The sequence below is a fragment of the Pelophylax lessonae genome, assembly GCF_965119305.1.
Source record: "Pelophylax lessonae genome assembly, chromosome: 2".
NCBI classification, from domain to species: Eukaryota; Metazoa; Chordata; class Amphibia; order Anura; family Ranidae; genus Pelophylax; species Pelophylax lessonae.
Genome location: NC_138769.1, coordinates 644,467,371 through 644,485,915, shown reverse-complemented (window position 1 = coordinate 644,485,915; position 18,545 = coordinate 644,467,371). Strand labels below are relative to the sequence as shown.

The following is an 18,545-nucleotide window of genomic DNA, read 5'->3' as shown; positions in this document are numbered from 1 at the left end:
AGATGTAGGGACAAGATCCACATCTGACAAGGACAGTGCTTAGAGGTAGATAAAGGTTCCAGAGGTGTAGGGAAAGTGCATGGATTATGGATTATGTCCACCTCTCTCTAGGAAGCCTCCCCAATGGGTGTGGACAGCCCAGGAGAAATTTTGCTCCTCATTGCAGAGGCTGTTGGCAACTTCAGGTCTTTAGACCACTGTCACTGTTCGCAAGTGGCTCTGGACCTGTGTGCCTACCCATTATGTTGAACTTTTTCTACAATATAACGTTATTGCCTGACTTAGACTCTGTGGGATTGATTTACTAAAGGCAAAAAGACTGTTCACTTTTGCATTAGCAGTTGCACTCTGCAAGTGCAGTTGCGCCAAAGCTTAGTAAATGAGGGAAAGTTCTGCTGACTTCTATCATCCAATCACATGCAAACAAAAATGCTGCTTTTTTAATTTCCTCGCATGTAATAGGGTATTCTTTGTAAAGTGAAACCTTACCTCACTTATTAAGCTCTGAAACAACTGCACTCACAAAAGTTTATAGTCTATTTGCCTTTAGTAAATAAACCCCTGTGTGTTCACTGCCTACCACACCACACGCTGCACCGTGCACACATGCTACAGCAAAATGCTATTGTTCCTTCTCCAGTACCATTTCTAGATTTTCATTTTGGATAGAATAGGGAATGGTTAAAACCCATGTAAGTTTATTTCCTGCTGTTTTTTGTCCAATTGGGGAGATATTCCTTCACTTCCTCCCGCAGATGCCTAGGTGGAATACCCCCAACTCCTGATCTTTGTAATGTAAATTGTAAATTGTAACATGTTGAGTTTCCAATCACTTTCTGTCATGGTGACTAAGATCAACAGTATCACTAGAGAGGTGGAGTCTTTTCAGCCAGAACACAGACAGCAAAAACAGTTTGACAAACTGTCTAATCCGTCCCTTCTCAATCCAGAACATACAAAGGGAGATCCCTCTGACAACAGCTGCAGCACATTTTCATTTTTAATTTCAGCAATCACAATTATATTTCAGCATGTTTAGGCATCTCTACCATCACCCTAGCAACAGCTGTGCACAACAGAGTGCAACACAAATTCCCTCTTTTACTGTTCTTTAGTAAACCTGAGGCCAGGCTATGGACATTCATTTATTTACAGATTCTTAACAAATAATACATGAGCTTTTAACCAAGCCCTTACTGATCTCTGTAGCTAGATGCACTATGGAGAAATTCATGCTCAAATTTCACAAAGATGCACTCAAATCACTGCTCAGCTCCCATTTTTTTCCTCTGGCAGCAGTGACTTAGCACCTTTCTGTTGTTTATTGTAAGCACACTATACTGTACACTGTGCAGAAACCTACTACTACTCATTTCAAAATATCTCTAGTGACCTTTAAGAACAAATTGCTCAACAATGCCTGCAGCTACAGAGCTTAGTTATTTTTTATAAAGCTTATTTACAGCTCATAAAGAATAAACAAATACTTGAATGTCCATAGCCTAGCCCCAGGTTAACTTTAAAGCATAACTACACTTTTGTTGAAAAGAAAACATTCCTCCCTGTGTGATCTATGTACATTATAAGGATTTTAAAAAACTTTGTTGCAGATTTCTACCTTTTGTTATTCAGAAGAAATAATTGTTTGTTCCTTTGTGCCTATGTGCTGAGTGGGTCAAATGGGAGTGGTTTCATAATTATCAATCAGCTGGGGCAGCTGCAGGGCTCTAATGAGGAAAGCTGCTGGGCCTGCATCTCTTTAGACATGTTCCTATTGGAAGTATCTCACCAAAAATTAAATTTTTCTTGCAGGGGATGCCAGAAATCTGACTTGTATCTTAGTGCAGACTATTGGAAAAATTAGTGAGCTAATCACACAAGCAGGAAATTATGTTTCTGGGGTGTGGTCAGTACATATTCTGTGTACATAACAGCTCCAGGTAGCCATATTGCATTGCATTTTCAGAAAATTAAAACAGCTGCAGATTGAAAAGGAAAGGTCATTTTTAATAACATTCAATTACAGTATGATTTGTGTGGCAAATGTATACGCTATATTGGTTTTCTTTATTTGCTATTTTTTCTATTTTTGAGTACACATGGCACTTTATTCTATAGGGTGAAAGTAAAGAAGCTATCTAGATTTTCTCCTGGTAAAGTAAATGTGAACCCTTACCTTGTAAAGCAACACATTCCGTTTAAAATAGAAATGAAACGCAAAACAGTTTCGTATTCTACAAAAAAAATGTGCGTATATAAAAGCTCTGCACAAACTGTTGACACTATATAAATACTGTTTAACCTCCATAGCGGTATTCCCGAGTGTGGCTCGGGGTGGAATTTCAGTGCCATTAGCGGTAACCCCGAGCCACACTTGGGGTACCGCCAGGGAGCATTGCTGGATCCTGGTAGAGGTTATTTACCTTTTTCCCTGGGATCCCGCAATGTATTCCGGCAGCATACGGTGGCCGGATCTTCCGCCTGATCCTCTGAGCCTTGTCTTCCGTTCCCTGCGAGCGTTACATCGCAGGGGGGTGGAACCGGCTGCAAATTTGAAAAGTAAAACACACAAACACACTGATATATTGTAATCCTGTCGAATTACATTACAAAATAAAATAAATTTACATTACTTTGCCCCCCAGTGCCCTTGCCTGCAGTTCTACTTTACTATATATATATATATATATATATATATGTATGTATGTATGTGTGTGTATATATATATATGTATGTATGTGTGTGTGTGTGTGTGTATATATATATATATATATATATATACATATACTTTAACTTTTTATAGTTATTTATTTTATTATAATTTATGATTTTGTGTTTCAAACTTTATCATACCCGAGATGTTATAAAGAAGAATGCACAGTAAAAAAAATCATATGTAAATAGTTGGTTTGGGCTGCTCGTCCTTAAGAATTACATGCAAAATAATGGTACCGCTTTCAGCACCTAAAATCGGAAACAATCATACCGCCAGGGAGGTTAATAATAATAATAAAACATTCTAAATAAAAAAATGGTAATTTTTTTTTATAAGTGATCACATGACCTTTGTTTTCAGCTGCATAAGGTGCTTAGCGAGCCGGGGGTGGGGACTTCTGGGGGAGGTTGGGGGTGTGGGGGGGGGTGGGGCAGTGTCAACAGGCAGGGAAGAAATAGTAGTACACTGATCTTTCCAGTAAAGTGCTGTGCATTGAGGCATCTAAGCATACATCTGACCATTGGAGTACAGGTAGGCTGTGCTCACAGGTAAAATGCAAAGAGGAAAACTGACCACACTGGGATGGATGTGTTTCTATGCCTGGTGTGGTCAGTTTGAAATATGAAGGCAGGAAGGCTGTCAGGATCACCAGGTATTTCATACAAAGGAAGCAATACAAAGAGAACAAGATCCTTTTTCATACAAGTATATGATACAACAGACACATATCAGGAATATGAAATGTTGTAGTAACATACACTTTAGGACCCATTATATATGCATCCAGGGTCATTTAAAATTTTTTAAACATCTTTATACTCACACAAACAGTTAACATACAAAGGTTAATGCCCTCCTCAGAGAACAACAAAATGAAGTTCAAGCTTTTATACCCACAGTACATTTAAAGCCTCTGGGGCCCGAGGGGTCCTTTACACCAGTACATAAGTATTGCAGTTCTCATGTTATATATGCATGGAAACTGCACTACGTTTTAAAAATCCATTATTTACTATTCAGGTCATCAAACATTGCAAGATGCAGTTTTAATCCATTAGCCTATTTTTTTTTCCATTAAACTCAATTAAATAAGAGTCCTTTAAAAATGTACCGAGCAATAAATAGATCAGATCTGCAAATGTGCTTAAAGTAAATCTTTACATTATGTTCTTCCTACAAAATGTACAAGATGTGCCCAGGTGTGCAGTATATCAGCAGCAAAGTATCTTGTCCAGAAGCTAATATTATACCAGCTGGAGAAATAATTGCACAAACAAAAAGATAACGTCAGCTAGAACCATAGGGGTAAAGCAGGAAAGAAGAACATCAGCTGTGAAACAAACCAGAGTCATATATTTTAAGTATTCCATAGACCAGCAGGGAAACATAAAATTACAAGTGATAAAGATATATTGTTAATGTTATTTTCAGATACCTTGGGGTGAAAGCTCCCTTGAGGACAAAAGAGGGCTGCATTGAAGTAATACAGCAAACTTAAAATATAAATAAGAACTCTCACAAGTATGCCTAATGCACACTCACATAATCCAGTAGTGCTAAAAATAAATAAAATGTCCAATTTAGTCTATATAATCATAAAATACATGAAAATGTCCATAAAGGTACATTAACATAAATAGAAGAATAAAAAGTCCATAAACATGAACTGAAGAACCCTGGTATCCAAGTGCTGGAATGTAACACCTTCAAATCCACCACCAATGTGTGTGCAGACACCCAATTGTGAGTTCACTCACCAGAAAGGTTTGCCTCCCACTCTCGTGGATCAGGCAGACACGCTCAATATCAGGATTCTGGTCAGCTGGCTATCTAGTATTCTTCTTTAAAGATGAACTCTGAAATAAACAAACATCCTCTAAGTACATTGGTCATGTGTCTTCTTCTGGAATCTTGGTGAGCTTTGTGTATTTCTTCCAGATCTGTGCAGTAATCCAGCGTGAGACTTCCTGTAATTAAGACTGCTCACTGCTGCTCTCTCTCCTTGTGCCGGGGGACTGGTCTTGTCACTGCCCCCTCCTGTAGTTTTCTACTGGTTTGACCAAGTGGGGGCCATGCCGTGAAATGAATAACCATGCTTATTTACGTTACATGACATCTTGTGTACCTACAACACTTCCTTGCTCTCAGGTTTGACCACATGGGGGGCCATGCCGTGAAATGAATAACCATGCTTATTTACGTTACATGACATCTTGTGGGCCTACAACACTTCCTTGCTCTCAGGTTTGATCACGTGGGGGCCATGCAGTAAAATGAATAACCATGCCTATTTACATTACATGACATCTTGTGGGCCTACAACACTTCCTTGCTCTCAGGTTTGACCATGTGGGGGCCATGCCGTGAAATTAATAACCATGCCTGTTTACGTTACATGACATCTTGTGGGCCTACAACACTTCCTTGCTCTCGGGTTTGACCATGTGGGGGCCATGCCGTGAAATGAATAACCATGCCTATTTACGTTACATGACATCTTGTGGGCCTACAACACTTCCTTGCTCTCAGGTTTGACCACGTGGGGGCCATGCCGTGAAATGAATAACCATGCCTATTTACATTACATGACATCTTGTGGGTCTACAACACTTCCTTGCTCTCAGGTTTGACCATGTGGGGGCCATGCCGTGAAATGGATAACCATGCCTATTTACATTACATGACATCTTGTGGGCCTACAACACTTCCTTGCTCTCAGGTTTGACCACATGGGGGGCCATGCCGTGAAATGAATAACCATGCTTATTTACGTTACATGACATCTTGTGGGCCTACAACACTTCCTTGCTCTCAGGTTTGATCACGTGGGGGCCATGCAGTAAAATGAATAACCATGCCTATTTACATTACATGACATCTTGTGGGCCTACAACACTTCCTTGCTCTCAGGTTTGACCATGTGGGGGCCATGCCGTGAAATTAATAACCATGCCTGTTTACGTTACATGACATCTTGTGGGCCTACAACACTTCCTTGCTCTCGGGTTTGACCATGTGGGGGCCATGCCGTGAAATGAATAACCATGCCTATTTACGTTACATGACATCTTGTGGGCCTACAACACTTCCTTGCTCTCAGGTTTGACCACGTGGGGGCCATGCCGTGAAATGAATAACCATGCCTATTTACATTACATGACATCTTGTGGGCCTACAAAACTTCCTTGCTCTCAGGTTTGACCACGTGGGGGCCATGCCGTGAAATGAATAACCATTCTTATTTACGTTACTTGACATCTTGTGGGCCTACAACACCTCCTTGCTCTCAGGTTTGACCACGTGGGGGCCATGCCTCAAAATGAATAACCATGCCTATTTACATTACATGACATCTTGTGGGCCTACAACATTTCCTTGCTCAAGGAAGTGACCAGCTGACCAGAGTTCTGCTATTGAGCGTGTCTGTCTGATCCACGAGAGTAGGAGGCAAACCTTTCTGGTGAGTGAACTCACAATTGGGTTTCTGCACACACACATTGGTGGTGGATTTGAAGGTGTTACATTCCAGCACTTGGATACCAGGATTCTTTAGTTCATGTTTATGGACTTTTTATTCTTCTATTTATGTTACTGTACCTTTATGGACATTTTCATGTATTTTATGATTATATGGACTAAATTGGACATTTTATTTATTTTTTTAGCGCTACTGGATTCTGTGATTGTGCATTAGGCATACTTGTAAGAGATGTTATTTGTATTTTATGTATATTTAAAGTGGCAGCATTTATTGTGTATTTTATCTACTGAGTGTGGGGATCATATTTATATATTTATGTAATATTTATACATTTGGTATATAGAGTGATTATCGAATACAGCAAACTTATTTTAAAGGATTGTTCTAATTTCCTTGGCACGAAACACAGGGGCACAACAGTTCCTATACAATTAGGGAATGTGGGTTAAAAAGATAAAATATAGTATACAATAGTTAGCTTAAAAATACCTTACAGTACAATTTTCTGATTGATATTAATGCATTCTATAAAGCAGAATAAAGTTTTAATGACAATGATTCATATAACAGATATTGAGTAATGGTTTTAAACTGTCACTACATAAAAAGTACAATCGAGTTAAAATAGTACTTCATATAGCATTCCTCTTCATGTATTTGCTCCTTTATATTAACAAGTGGGTTTCGATTTTCTAATGTATATCATATCATCATCATTTTGTGGGTGAGTTTCAGTTGATTTAGATTATTCTAAATTACCTTTTGAGGTAAGTGGATATAAAACCTTAAAGGTAACTCTACTTTTGTGGGGGGAAAAAAACAGAAGAACAAAAAAATAATATTGCGTATACAATTGCAACACAAGTCATATTGTAATTAAATGTTATTAAAAACTACCTTTCCTTTCTAATCTGCAGCGCTGTAGTTTTCTGTAAAATCCAATGCAATATGGCTATTTGGAGCCGTTCTGTACACATATGGGTGTACAGAAGGCTCCCCTCCAGAAATGTAGTTTTCTGCCTGTGTGATAGGCTTACTGATTTTCCCAAAAGTCTGCACTAAGAAACAAGTCAGATATTGAGCATCTCCTGCAACAATATTTTTTGGCAAGATTCTTCCAAAGGGAAATCACATCTATAGAGATTCAGACCCTGCTACTTTCCTTATTAGAACCCTGCAAGTGCATTAGCTGATTGATAATTATAAAGTCACTCCCATTCACCTTCACTCTGTATATGAACACAGATAAACAACCAGCTTTTTCTTCAGAATAACAAAAAGGTAGGAACCCGCAACACAGCTTGTTAAAATCCTTGCACTGTATAGTACACCGATCACCCTGAAGGGAGTGTTTTTTTTTTTTCTAAACTAAAGTAGAATTACTCTTTTACAATAAACTTCCATTGAAAAAGTATGTTTGATAGGTACAGAAAAAAAAGAAAAATTGACCCTGCCAGAAATAAATTGAGCCCCTACCTTGTTGTACTGAAATTTCAAGCACCGTATTAGTCATACCCAGTTCTCCTTGGTAGGGCCCAGGGTGGACGGGAAGGGTGCCCACCTGGCCATTAAAAGATGGCATTTAAGGGTGTTAGAGGAGCTAAGCCAAATTATAAGGGTAATGGGATTGGCAGTTAATGGTGTTAGAGGAGCTAAACCAAATTATAAGGGTAATGGGATTTACAGTTGCTTAGTGTTTAGCACTTTAGCCTTGACCTTGGAGTCCCTGGTTCCTGTCTACTAGACCACTATCTGCCTGGAGTTTGTATGTTCTCCCTGTCCTTGTATTGGTTTTATCCTACACTCCAAAGACATGCAGGGCAGGGACTGATGTGAATGTACAATATGTAAAGTGCTGTGTAAGTCAACTGCTCTTTATAACTATCTGCAATAAATAAATGATGGCATGCCTATAAACAAGCTCCTAAAAATTGGTAATGAACTCAGCTCACCATTGATGAATAATTATTCTTTTCCACAGTCATTTCATAACAGTACATTTATATATTTATAAAAGAGGACTGATTTATGCAGGGAAGAAGCAGAAGTTTCACAATAATCCCACTATATTGATGATAGCAGATTCTAAGATATAGCTTTCTCTTTCAGAATGTCGGGTCGTTAAATCTACTTCATACACTAAGCTTCCGAATATACCACGTCGTAGTGCAACCAAGAGTCCGGGACCATCCAGGCGCAGCAAGTCTCCTGCATCAACTAGTTCAGGTGGGTGCCAAAATCTGCACAAGGGCTTTGATTGGTATTTAATGTTTTGCTTGTGAATAATTCTATGTCTCAAAATATGTAAGAGAAAAACTTTCACGTCCGCCTTTATACCCGTTGCTTTCTAACTTAAAGTGGTATTAAATTCAAAACAAAAAGAATGTCATATATTGCAGCTTACCAATCATTTGATGTGTTAGCTGCATTAGTTTTCCTTTGTTAAGCTTTTTTCCCTCTGTTTTCACCTGGCGTTCTGGCTTGTAAGGCCCGGTTCACAAGGGTGCGACATGCGCTTACCGACTTTGAGAGCACGTTGCATGACATTTCAAAATCAATGTTTCCCTATGAGAGCCATCTTAACTAATCTAACTTGTTTAGCTCTGACTGTTGAAAAGGTTCTTGCACTACTTTTGTCCGACTTGGGTGCGTTTTCAGCCCATAGAATATAATGGAAGTTCCATCCAAGTTGGATCACCATCTTAACTGATCCGACTTGTGACATGCAACATGTGCTCATTTCAATGCCAACTTAATTGAAAAAAAAAACAGCATGGGGTCTCCCCCCATAATCCTTACCAGACCCTTAGGTCTAGTATAGATTTTAATGGGAAACTTCACAACAAAATTTAAAAAAAAAAAAACAGCATTAGGTGCCCTTTTATCCAAGCATGTAGCCTAGCAGGCCAGGAAAGGGGGAGGGCGAGCTTATTCTCCTGAACCATACCAAGCCACATGCCCTCAACATAGGGGGGTGCTTTGGGACAGGGGGGCACCTCTAAGCACCTTGTCTCCATGTTGATGAGGACAAGGGCCTCTTCCCCACAACTTTGGACTGTGGTTGTGGGGGACTGCGGGCGGGGGAATTATCGACTTCTGGAAGCCCCCTCATGTGAATGAGTATGGGGTAAAAATTATGAATGTCCCCCCGTGGTAGCTCCAACATCAATCATGATTGCCGCCGACTCAGTTAAAAAAAAAAACGCTCTTGCCATGATGAAGGCTCACGCTGTTCTGGTAGCTACGGTGTCTGACAGTTCTTGTATAACTATGGGGCGTGATGGGTCCATGACTTTACAAGGGGGCGGGTTCTCCGGGTGACATCACTGCATGGCCACACCCCTTAGTTAAATAAGAACTGTCAGACACCAGAGCTGTCAGAACGGCAGGAGCCTTCGTCAAGGAAACAGCGTTTTTTTTTTTTTTATCGAGTCAGCGGCTGGGACGGCGATGGTCATCACGACTGATGTTGGAGCTACCACTGGGGACATTATTACCGTATATAATCGAGTATAAGCCAATCCGAATATAAGCCGAGGCACCTATTTTACCACAAAAAACTGGGAAAACTTATTGACTCGAGTATAAGCCTACGATGGGAAATGCAGCAGCTACTGGTAAGTTTCAAAAATAAAAATAGATACCAGAGGCTGTGGGCATGGTACAGGAGAGGAAGAAGCTGCGGGCATGGTGCAAAAGATGCAGAGGCTGCGGACATGGTGCAGGAGATGCAGGGGCTGCTTGCATGATGCAGGGGCTGCGGGCATAGTGCAGGAGATGCAGGGGCTGAGGGCACCTCCCTGACAGACATCATCTGTGTGTGGCCTTCTTGTTCTTTTGGTAATACACTGGAGATGAACTTTAAATAACACCTGTTGCTGTATAGACCAAGTTTTATTATTATTTTTGTTTCATATGTTATGCTTTTTGTCACAGTATGAATGTTCTGCAGCATCCACGCCCCTGGAGACGTGAAATAAGGAGAAAGTGCATAAATGACTATCTGTTGGTTTGTTTTCTATAACACATTGATATGGTTCCTGTGCTGATAAGCACATTTGGATACAAAGGATCTATTGTAGAGATAGTACATTACATGTAGCATTTTGTTCGTACCTGTCTTCCGTACATTGTGTGCTGCTGGCTTTGTTACTTTTTTATGGGATGATCGTCCTGTCATACTGCCACAGAATGAATGGATGAATGATTCAGCTGAGTGATGGCCGTGACCTAGAATGTAATAACAGCTATCATCTGTTTTAAATCTCTGAAAATGGTGTGATGTGCTAAGTTGAATCAACAAATGCATCTTGAGTCAGTGTGCACTGCCTGGGAGAATGTGAAAATCCATATATAAAGCTCAGCCTTAAAGTGTATCCTAACCCAGGAACAAAAATGTAATATGCTGCAGCTTACTAGTCCTCAGATTAAGTGGCTGCATTGATTTTCTGACTTTGTTCCTTTATTTTCACTTGCTGATCCTGCCAATAACTCCTTAACGCATCTTGTAAGCCTGACTCAATGCGTGTGTTTCATTGCACCACAATGCAAAGATGAAATCATATGCTCATTTTACTGAGCTGCATTGCGGTGTGGAGTGGTACATTGGTATCCTATTCCAAATAAATGCTGCCTTAATGCTACATACTCTAATGTACACTATATTGCCAAAAGTATTGGGACGCCTGCCTTTACAGGCACATGAACTTTAATGGCATCCCAGTCTTAGTCCGTAGGGTTCAATATTGAATTGCTATATATATAAAATTCCACACTAAAATTGGTATAAAAATGAAACGTGTTTTAACACATAATAAATTCATAATAAATGCAGTGTAAATGAGTATATCAAATGACAAAAGTGCAAAAAAAACTGTGCAATAAAGTGTGCAATGGAGGTTTCAGAAGAGTCCAAAAAATACTTCAACCTTCCAGTAGAGGTCAGAAGAAAGTAAACTTTAAAAACAAATTTAAAAAGTCAAAGTGTCCAAATCCAGAAATGAATATCCATATGAAGGGAGAAGTTCTGTGTTCCTGGATGGGCGTGGTATCAAGATGAAAGCTCACTTCAATGAGCTTTCATCTTGATACTGCGCCCATTCAAGACACATGTGTTTTATGCTTGCCATTCATATGGAAAATGTAAGTTTTACACCTTTTAATAAATACTCAAATTTGGACGTTAATACACTATGTGGGGTTTTTTTCTATCCTTTTGAGTATCTGAACCAGCGAGAGTGAGATCATATAACAAGGGTTGCTTTAACAAGACCATACTCTTAAAGCCCATGCGACTTTCTTGCCATATGGTAATTAGAGTCCACTACCTCTGGTAAGCGCTCTCAAGTTTTCCCCTTTGGTGATTGAAGCACTGGTAGTGTCATTCCCCTTCTTTTCATCCTGGAAAACAGAACTTCTCCCTTCATATTCATATCCGGATTTGGACACTTTGACTTTTTAAATTAGTTTTTAAAGTTTACTTTCTTCTGACCTCTACTGGAAGGTGGAAGTATTTTTTGGACTCTTCTGTAACCTCTTTTGCACACTTTATTTAACAGTTTTTTTGCACTTTGCAATTTTGTTATTTGATATACTCATTTACACTGCATTTATTATGAATTTACTATGTGTTATAACACGTTTAATTTTTTATACCAATTTTAGCAACACATTTTGTAGATATAGTGATTCTAACAATATTGTTGTATTGTAGTGCCTGCAGCTGATTTTGTAACTGTTTTTAGTAGCGCAATAGTTTTTCTCTATTCAATATTGGCCCAGCCTTTGCAGCTATAACAGCTTTAACACTTCTGGGAAAGTTGTCCACTAGGTTTAGGAGTGTGTCTATGAGAATGTTTGATCGTTCTTCCAGAAGCACATTTGTGAGGTCAGGCACTGATAATGTAGAGAAGGCCTGGCTCGCAGTCTCCGCTCTAATTCATCCCAAAGGTGTTCTATCGGGTATAGATCAGGACTCTGTGCAGGCCAGTCACGTTCCTTCACCCAAAACTCACTCATCCATGTCTTTTTGGGCTTTTCTTTGTGCACTGGTGCAGTCATATTGGAACAGGAAGCGGCCAACCCCAAACTGTTCCCCAAAGTTGGGAGCATAAAATTGTCCAAAATGTCTTGGTGTGCTGATGCCTTAAGAGTTCCCTTCACTGGAACTAAGGGGCCAAGTTATAGCTGCAAAGGGTGGGCCAACTCAATATTGAACCCTGGTCCACAGTGACAGATTCCTGAAGGGATAGCTCAAGTAGGTTTGGACTAGGATGTGGGAGCTCACCCCTGGTGGGCACTAATCTGCGCAACACCAAAAGATTATGGCTGTGTGTAGAGGTGAGGGGGGTGGCAGAGGATTGTTGATTTTGACTAGAACAGCCAGGACCAACATGCCCCTTCTTAAAATGCAAGTAATGTAAGTATCTAAATTATGACTTGGTGTCAGCCTCTTGCAATCCCTGTACTGGACTGACTGGAAGAGGCATGGCTGGGGTACCACAGATGTATACACCTAATACGTTATTTAGGGATCGACCGATTATCGGCAAGGCCGATATATCGAGGGCCGATATTGACTTTTGCCGATATATCTTTATTGGCCCTGGAACTGGCTGAAATTTCAAATATTGCTCATGTAAGGGAAAAATTAGGTGACATAGCATAATTCCGTTTACAAATGTTATTAAATATGCAACTCACATATGTACAAATTAAAGATATAAGCAATTCCACATTAGCAGATCTTCTGGCAAATCGGTATCTCTCACCCACTTGCCGTAAGTGATACCCGGGTGATACAGCTCCATTCGGCATCCACTCAATACTGCTCTGTCTCTCACCCGCTCCATCTTCCACCCACCCGATACCGATACGTCTCTCACCCACTTGCCGTAAGTGACACCCGGCTGATACCGCTCCGTCCGGCATACGATGACGATCTCGGAGCTCACGTGGTCACGTCCAGTGTCACCACTCACGTGATCTCCGAGATCGTATGCTGGACAGAGCGGTATCAACCAGGTGTCACTTATGGCAAGTGGGTGAGAGACGGAAAGGAATTATGCTATGTGACATAATTTTACTCTTACGTGAGCATCACCACCTAATGGTTGGAGGAGGAGAAGACTAGTCTCGAACCCTGACATAGGATGTACAAAATATCGGCCCATATCGGCCAATACCGATATGCGATGGCCAAAATATCGGTATCGGCAACGAAAAACCGATATCGGTCGATCCCTAACGTAATTACCCTGACCCTCCCAAATTTTTTACACTGAACAAATAACTCATGACACCGATCTGGAGAAATTGGCCATTTATTAGCAAATGAACCCATTAACATTTTCTTAAACAGAAACAATACATAATCCAGTACCCATAAAATAAAAGTTACTGGTCTTGGGAGGCACCAAAGAGCCAAATTTCAAATTGTGTATCACCATTAATACTTAACGGTCCCCAGCCAAGCAACACCGACTCGGGGACAAACACACTTCACCACAGATTCCTCCTTTTTACCACTTCCCCGTTATTCCACCAGTAACTGGGATCCCATAGAGGACACCATACCTTAGATGGGTCACCCTATAAACTGTTCCAAAAATGTGACCGCCTCCAAAGACCCCAACTGCCAGTGCGCACAGGTGTAAAACCTTACACCTGTGGGCCCCTCCACAAACATAGGGCTCTCTGAACACCATCTTGGATGCCCAGAGACCACAAGTCTGTCCCAATGGCATTCAAGTGGACCCCATCGCTCTGCAGATACTGCCAGGTATCCACCTCTAGATCATGGTGCCTAACAACAAAACCCCCATTGCGCATAAAAAAATGATTAGCTTCCTTGTTGACTTTGATGCTCGCCTTGTTCAGCTTCTCAACCGACCTAGCAAAACCCCAAGAAGTGGGGCCGATAATATCTGACCAAACCACTACCATGTCCGGGAAGTTTGTACGCAGTATGAGAAAAAGTATGAGGTGACGCATAAACCACACATCCAGGTCATTGCCACCCACGTGCGGCTCCAATATGTCTGGTGCCCTGTCAAGCTGAGCGTAACAGTGCCTTTCCGGAAGGACCCTGCACCACAACAATCCTGGAATACCTATCCACCTAATAATGGCATCCGTCCTGGGAAAACCCAGCTGGCGACCATTGGGTCCAACCTCTGCCCGCTTAGCCCCCCAAAACACAAATGAGTGCCCCAAGATTCACACAAGGCACACAGCAGAGCCTGTAAAAGAAAGACATCAGAAAACATGACAGAAATTGTGCACCACAAACAGTACAAACAAAAGGACAAACCAACATTAAAAAACTAGATCAATTCAGGACGCACACATATCTTAAAGTGATTGGATTCCCATCTGCCAATGCGCTTCAAAACGGACTCATCCAAACCCCACTGAGCACCTTCCATAGCCGCCCCGGTGCGGAAGGAGTGTTAGGAGTAACTCTGAGCATCAAAAGCCGATGCTACCAGGCAACTGATGCATCAGAAAGGCGCCTTGCCGCTGCGAGCATATATGCCTGAATTCCTCCACCACTGCCACTATGCAATCCGGAGAACCCCATACCCTGTAAATATATAAATATGTACCTCTGCCCGCCTGGTCTGTCTTAGAACTATGAATTAAGAGAACCAACGAAGAACTGGAACAACTCACCTCACTTGCCAGCAGCTCACCATGTACAGTTTTAAAAGGACTAACTAACTTGCTAATCCAAAGAGCCCCAAAAAATGCCAGTACGAACGCCGTTTTAAACAAAAGCGACTCATACTCAGAGGTGCATACGAAACTTACCTGAACCAACAATTCTTGCAGCATACGAAAAGTGACCAGACAGCGACCTTCCTGCCTCCGGAAACCCTTCCTATAGCCCTTTGAGGCTTGTTTAACAACAAAGTCCGTGGTGACATCTTTGACACGCCACAACTTGAACAGGAACACCAAACCCGCCAACTTACGATTAATGGCTCAGACTGACACCCACTGTTCAAAATTCAAACAGATGAAGTATAACAAAAGAGAGCGAAGCTCCATACTGTCCGTCTTGACTGCCACCCGCACCAAAAGATCCTGCCATTCTATCCATACCTTGGAATAGGCCGACCAGGTGGCCGCACTCAAGGAGTTCCCAACGATGACCCCAACACAATTTGCCACAGTTCCCTCGGACAAGGCACCCCGTGTTGCTCTGCATCTGGTGCCAAATCTCGGAACCTGTCCAGCTGAATCTGTCTGCCAATGTGTTAGTCGCCCCTGGCAGGTGTACAGCATATAATAATACATTTAACTGCAGGCAGAGCAAAAGTAGATGACGCAGCAACCTGATAACCGGCAGGGAACAGGCCGAAATCCGGTTAATACCCTGCACCACTCCTATGTTGTCACAGTGTAAACTAATTTTCTTATTCCAGAAATAATCCCCCCAAAGTTTCACAGCAACCAGCCCGAGGAAAAAGTTCCAATAGGACCAGGTTCTGCAAGAACCTGGCCTCTCACCACTCCTCCAGCCAACGCTCCTCACTTCACAGGCCACCAAGAAAGGTGCCATAGCCTTTGGAGCACGCAGCATCCGTGTACAGGTCCACAACAAAATTGCTGACAGGGCCCTGTTGCCAAAGGGAATGGCCATTGTAGGTACCCAGGAAGACATGCTAGACCCTCAAATCCTCCCTGTGTTCCGAATTCAACGTAATGAAGTGACGCGTTGATGAGTCCCCTGCGATAGCTGCCCCTAAAACCCTGACCCATCGGCATAATGCAGCATGCAAAGTTGAGCTTGTTGAGGAGAGACTGCAACTGCCAGAGTTGAATTTTTCGCTTACTAACTACCAAACCAATTTCGGATTTAAGAGCGAGCAGTTTGTCCTCAGGCAAGCGACATTCCATGGTAGTAGAGTCAACAACAGTCCTCAAAAAACTGATTGTCGTGATTGGGCCTTTAGTCTTATCCGCCGCCAATGGACTACCAAAACACTCGGCCACATGTTGACTCATGGCCAGCAAAAGGCCACACAAGTCGGACGAGGGGGGACCCACACACAAAAAGTCATCCAAATAATGCATGACGGAACTGACCCCCGATACCTCCAGGACCATCCATTCAACAAAGGAGCTGAACATTTCGAAGAAGGCACAAGAGATAGAACAACCCATAGGAAGACAGTGGTCCACATAAAAAAAATCCAACCACCTGCAACCCAAGAGGTGAAAACTCTGTGGATGCACCAGCAGCAACCAGAAAGCCACCTCAATTTCCATCTTAGCCATGAGGGCACCACACCGTTAGTGCTGTACCCAAAAGATGGCTGCATCAAACGAGGTGTAAGACACCGCACAAGCCTCCAGATCTATCGCATTGTTGAATGAGCCACCTTTGGGGAATAAGACAGACCTTCTTAGGTTTCCTTTTTGGTAACCAAGCCCAAAGGGGAAACTACTAAATTGGCAAGGGGGGGTTGAGTGAACGGCCCAGCCATGTGTCCCAACGCGACTTCCTTGGCCAATTTTTCAGAAACCACCTCGGGATGCAACCTGGTAGAACGGAAGTTATCTGCCATTGGGGGAATTCGGGAAAGAGAACGCAGAATAACAAAACCAAATGAAAAACTCACTTCTAACAACTGAGCAGCCGCCCGATCCAGATACCTATTTAGGAAAGGCCGCATCCTTTCCACCTTCACCGGCGCCATCCCTTTTTCCTGAAGCATCCTCCGAAACAACCCCTGCCCTGTTTAAAGCAGCAGGATAGGGCGTGAGTGCCCCCGCATCCCGAGCACTCATTCATTCGTTGACTTGCCAGCAGAACCCCCGAAGCTTTGCAGCCGACTGTCCAGGAGTGTTCAGACTAACGCCTCCTTTGGAAAAAAGGGAGGAGCCGGCTGTCATAAAGAAGCCATGCGACCGCCCCATAAACATGGTTGGCCTCACTAATAGTTTCCAGATAACCAAAGAGACCCGAATAATTCTCCTGGTACTTCTCCCCTATAACTCTGGCCAAGATAGCAAAGGCCTGCAACCAGTTGCTAAACGTGCGCGGGATCAATCGAAACTGACGCTTCCTCTCGTCCTCCTTCTTGGTATCTTCAGGCTTCAACCAGTCCAAGTTGAATTTTTCCAAAGGGGGTAATGTAAATATCTCTAGGTACTCATCCTTTCAAATTCTCTCCCGCACTTCCGGATTCAGATGCTCCCCCAAGGGGCCTTTAAAGCACACGTATACTTCACATTTGCGATATCCGGCAAGCAGATTGTGTCCACAGACTTACCTCCATTCTTGGGGTCCTCTGCCTTGTCCCCCGACATAGGTGTTGTCGATGGGGCCCCTGACGACAACACCAGGGCCGTCCCTGAAGAGGAAACCGAGCTGGTCCACAACTCCACTGCAGCCCTGGTAGAAAGACCTTAGGATGCTCCTGGAACCCAGGCGGGCAGGGGAGTCGCCACGGCCCCAAAGGCTATGTCTAGTCGTTGCACCAACGACCGCAAACCCGTCACCAATTCCTGCAGGCCTAAGAATGCACCGGATGCAGCGGACTCAGGTTCCGCTATGTGAGGTGTGGGGGGTACCGTGGACAGCAGCCGAAACCCCCCCAAACATGCTGCATCACCCCAGCCTAAACCCAAATCTAATACAGCATGTAAGGCACACTGAGGCACTAGTAGAAGTAATGGACTCACTAGGCTGACCAGGGCAAAGCCCCTTAGCCGCAGATCTGGACTCCACCGCTGATGAGGGACCTGGAACCTCCCCATCTTTGGAGCTGGACAGCTCCACTTCCGATCTAGCTGCAGCTGCCTCATTCCGGTTGTCCTAGAGTGTGCTGTGTGGCACAGAGGGTCCAGGCCACGTGCTTTGCTGCACCGCCCCGGCGGGAAGGCCTCAACCCGCCACCAGATGACATGGGTCTTTTCCTGCTGGAGCTCTTGCCAGGTGCGGCACTGGGGACACCACTGAGCCGTATGTGCACGCAGGAGGGTCACCGACCGTTCCATCTGGATTGGCCCGCATAAGTCACTCTCCCCCGCCGAGCTGCCCGACAGTAGGAACATCACTGGCCAGGGAGGCACACATTCCAGACTCGATGTACAGGCGGGGCCAGGGACATTACGGGGGAGTGGCCCCACCTGGAAGAGCTCCACCGGCAATGGGAATTTCTCCCAGGACCAGCACTAGCAGCAGTGGGTAATTGCTGAGACAGCGGGCCTGGGGGGTCCCTGTAGGGGCTCTCGCTGGGGCGCAGAGCTCTAGGGGACACCGGAGGGCTGAAATGCTCCAGAGGCTGGGACCACTGAACGCACTGGGGCCGGTGCCCTTCTTCAGAAGTCTCCACT

General features: G+C 43.1%; 1 protein-coding gene across 2 annotated transcripts in view; it reads left to right on the top strand.

Annotated features, from left to right (window-relative positions):
- DCLK1 (doublecortin like kinase 1) overlaps nt 1-18,545 on the top strand; it is a 518,012-nt gene that overhangs the window by 251,286 nt on the left and 248,181 nt on the right. For both annotated transcript variants that reach the window (XM_082246215.1, XM_082246216.1), the window contains exon 5: nt 8,307-8,423. In XM_082246215.1, the coding sequence (XP_082102341.1) occupies nt 8,307-8,423 (117 nt within the window). The remainder of the gene's footprint in view (nt 1-8,306; nt 8,424-18,545) is intronic.